The sequence below is a fragment of the Entamoeba dispar genome, genomic scaffold (assembly GCF_000209125.1).
Source record: "Entamoeba dispar SAW760 scf_1105229460027 genomic scaffold, whole genome shotgun sequence".
Lineage (NCBI taxonomy): Eukaryota > Evosea > Mastigamoebida > Endamoebidae > Entamoeba > Entamoeba dispar.
This window is the reverse complement of record NW_001853987.1, coordinates 1-4536: the sequence shown is the minus strand read 5'-3', so window position 1 is coordinate 4536 and position 4536 is coordinate 1. Positions and strand designations below refer to the sequence as shown.

General features: G+C 25.2%; 1 protein-coding gene across 1 annotated transcript, besides 3 other annotated features; it reads left to right on the top strand.

Moving 5' to 3' along the window:
- Positions 1 to 613: 613 nt before the first annotated feature.
- EDI_225370 (heat shock protein, putative) lies at positions 614 to 3214 on the top strand (the record flags this gene model as incomplete). The annotated part of the gene is made up of 1 exon (XM_001736718.1): positions 614 to 3214. The coding sequence occupies one exon, from the start codon at positions 614 to 616 to the stop codon at positions 3212 to 3214; it is 2601 nt and encodes an 866-aa protein (XP_001736770.1).
- Positions 3215 to 3261: 47 nt separating this feature from the next.
- Positions 3262 to 3425: a sequence feature (AT_rich).
- Positions 3426 to 3530: 105 nt separating this feature from the next.
- Positions 3531 to 4051: a repeat region.
- A 380-nt stretch (positions 4052 to 4431) lies between these two features.
- Positions 4432 to 4536: a microsatellite.

Genomic DNA, 4536 nt, shown 5'->3' with positions numbered 1-4536 from the left:
ATTAATAATTTAAAAAGAATGAATGAAAAAGAAATATAAAGAAGATATAATGAATTTATTATTCCATCAACAGTTAGTGAATTAGGAAATAAATGTTTTTGTTAGTGTTCATTATTAAAATCAATTACCATACTTAATTCTGTCAGAAAATTAAAAGATAAATGTTTTAGAGGATGTTTTTCATTAACATCAATTAATTTACCATCAACAGTTAGTGAATTAGGATATGACAGTTTCTTCAAATGTACATCATTAACAAACATCAACATTCTATTAACAATTACATCATTTGGATATGGATGAAAAGAAGAATTAAAGAATACCAGAAAAATGTTTTGTTGTAAAACAATTGATAAAATAATTAAATCATTCATTTATTTTGAATGTTTAATGTTCATTCAATGATTAAATCATCATAGTCATTGATATTTGTGATATTATTTCATTTTTGTTATTAAATTATGTTATTATTTGATGACATGATACCACGTTATTCCACGTTGATATGAATAACAAAATATGAATAACAACCAACACAACAACAAGTCATCACATCATCCTCATTAAGTATTTAAAGGAACTTGAACAAATAACAAGCATTTAGAAACAAAACATGGACCCAAACAAATGGACAGATGCAACTGTTCAAATGTTCAAAGAATCACAAGAAATAGCATTTGAAAGAAAAAATGCATATATTATGCCAATTCATATGATGGAAGCAATTGTTGAAGAAGAATCAAATATTGTTATCCGAATAGTTGAAATGATGGGAGGTGATGTTAATAAATTAAAGAAAGAAATAAAAGAAACAATGAATAAAATTGCAGTTCAAAATCCACCACCAGTTGATATTGGACTTCATCCAACAACACAACAAGTATTAAGAAGAGCAATAGAGAAACAAAAAAGAATGGGAGACTCATATCTTGCAATAGATGTAATTGTAATGTCATTAATGGAAGAGAAAGAAATTAGTACAATAGTAGGAAATAGTGGAATTAATGTGAAAGAATTTAACAAAAAAATAACAGAAATGAGAAAAGGACAAAGTGTAGAAACAAAAGAAGCAGAAAGTCAATATGAAGCATTAAAGAAATATGGAAATGATTTAACAGCACAAGCAGAAAGTGGAAAGATGGATCCAATTATTGGAAGAGATGAAGAAATTAAACGAGTTATTCGTATTTTATCAAGAAGAACAAAAAATAATCCAGTATTAATAGGAGAACCAGGAGTAGGTAAAACAGCAGTAGTTGAAGGACTTGCACAACGAATCGTTAAAGGAGATGTTCCAAGTAATTTACAATGTCGAGTTATTGGATTAGATATGGGAGCATTAATAGCAGGAGCACAATATAGAGGACAATTTGAAGAAAGATTAAAAGCAGTAATAAAAGAAGTTAAAGAAAGTAAAATACCTATTATATTATTTATAGATGAAATTCATACAGTATTAGGAGCAGGAGCAACAGGAGAAGGAGCAATGGATGCAGCTAATATTTTAAAACCAATGTTATCAAGAGGAGAATTACGATGTATTGGAGCAACAACATTAGAAGAATATAGAAAATATGTAGAAAAAGATCCAGCATTTGAAAGACGATTCCAACAAGTTTATGTAAAAGAACCAAGTGAAGAAGATACATTATATATTCTTCGAGGAATACGAGAGAAATATGAAAATCATTATGGATTAACAATTACCGATTCAGCATTAGTTTCAGCAGCAACATTAAGTAAAAGATATATCAATGGAAGATTTCTTCCAGATAAAGCAATTGATTTAGTTGATGAAGCATGTGCTACATTATTTACACAAAAGAATTCACAACCAGAAGAAATAGATAAATTAGAAAGAAGAGAAACACAATTAAATGTAGAGAAAATAGCATTAGAAAGAGACATTAAAGAAAGTGATGAAGACCATAATAAAATGATTAAAGAAAGACTACAAGAAATTGAAAAAGAATTAAGTGAAAATAAAGAGAAATTAACAAAATTACGAATTAATTATGAAAAAGAAAAAGGAGGAAGTGAAGAAATGAAAGAACTTGCAACGAAAATAGAAGCTATGAAACATAAAGCAGAAAGTACTAAAGATTTAGAAGTAGCAGCTGATTTAAAATATTATGCAATACCAGAAGCAGAAAAAAGAATGAAAGAATTAAAGGAACAAAATAAAGAAACAACAATGATATCATTACAAGTTACACCAACACAAATAGAAGAAGTAGTTAGTAGATGGACAGGAATTCCTGTTACTAAAATGAATCAAACAGAGAAAATAAGACTAATGAAATTAGAAGAAGAACTACATAAACGAGTAATAGGACAAAATGAAGCAGTAACAGCAGTTAGTGATGCAATTATTCGAAGTAGAGGAGGATTAGGAAATGAAAAACGACCAACAGGTAGTTTTATGTTTTTAGGACCAAGTGGAGTAGGAAAAACCGAATTAGCAAAAGCATTAGCAGTTGAATTATTTGATGATGAACAAAATATAGTTAGAATAGATATGAGTGAATATATGGAAAGTCATAGTGTATCAAGATTAATAGGAGCACCACCAGGATATGTAGGATATGAAGAAGGAGGACAATTAACAGAGGCAATTCGTAGAAAACCATATAGTGTAATATTATTTGATGAAATTGAAAAAGCACATCCACAAGTATTTAATGTATTATTACAATTATTAGATGAAGGAAGATTAACAGATGGAAGAGGAAGAACAGTTGATTTTAAGAATACTATTGTTATTATGACATCAAATTTAGGAAGTGAAATAATAATGAAAGGAGTAGAAAGAGAAGGACAAGTTAGTAGAAAAGTTAAAGAAACAGTAATGGAAATAGTAAAGAAAACATTTAAACCAGAGTTTCTTAATAGATTGGATGATATTATAGTATTCTCACCACTTTCAGAGAAAGAATTAAAAGAGATAGTTAAATTACAAATGGGAGAAGTGATTAAAATGATTAAAAAGAGATATCCATTAAGTGAAGTAGAAATGACAGAAGCAGCAATAGAAGGAATCATTAAATCAGGATATTCAATAGCATATGGAGCAAGACCAATGCGACGATATATAGAAAAGACAGTAGTAACTTCAATAACAAAATCAATAATAAGTGGAATGATGAAAGAGAAGAATAAAATTCAAATAGATTATGAAAATGATAAAATTCAAGTCAAAATAACAGATAAATAAATGATAATACTAATTGAATGTATTTAGTAAATAAAATTGAATGAAAGATAAATTAAAGAATAATATAAAATACTATTCATTTCAATAACAATGAATGTTTTAAATTTAAAATCATATTCAATAATTAATATTTATTTTCAAGAATGATAATTATTGAAATATATGTGATATTTTAATTATTATATTGATAATTAAGAATATTGTTTATATTCTTTCATTTTGTTTGTTTTTGTGTTTTAATTGTTGAAATTCCATATTCTTTGTAATTTCTTTTCTTCTCTAGATATCACTGGAATGTGTTCTCTCTTTATTAATTTCTTCTTCTAGTATAGTATTTTATTTTTCATATCAGTTCTTCAATTGAAATAATTTTATTATTTATTTCTTCATCTTTATTACATTCTTCTATTATTTTGTTCATTTGATTCTTTATTATTTCTATTGTTTTAATTGTTTCTTGACTTTTTTCTATTATTAGTTTTCATCTTCTTTCTGTTTCATCAATTCTATCAAATATTCTTTCTCCTCTTTTAATAGCTTCTGAATATGTTTCATTTGGTTTTATTTCAAATATTTCATTTTTAATACATCCTAAATAATAATGATAATGTTTATTAATATCATCAATTGATTGTTGAATATTTGGAAGTGTTTCTATTTCTTCTTTAAAGAAATGAATGTTCTTGTTTATTAACTCATCCATTTTAATTTAATTAATATCAGATTAATATCAGATGATTAAATAATTAAATACATATTTATAACACATTATTTTATTTATTATTTTATCATTTTAATAAATGTCATTTCATTTTATTCATTAAATTAATATAATGATTGTTATTTAGTTAAAATGAGATTATTATTCAGTTAATTCATTGTTTAATTCTTATGTAGTTTCATATTTCTTTTCTTATTCACTTCTTTCATTGTTACTGTTCATATTCTTATCATTCTTATTTTTTATCATAAGATAGAAAAGAAACAACAAAATATAACTGATACATGATAAATGAATGATAAATATTATCAAATAAGAAGTGCAAATGTTAGAAGAATGATGGGAGTACATTATCTGTATTGAAAATTGATTAATTATTATATAACATTACATTTGATATTCATATAATACTTTAATGAATATTGGTATGATTTATCTCATCATTATTTTATTCTATTTCATTTGATAGAATAAATACAATCATATCATAAATGTCATAAAAATACATATTGATATAATGGATATAGAAATAGATAAAAACAAATAAGAAATAAAAGAAACAATGGAAATAATGAAAGAGAATTCAAATGAATATTAAAAT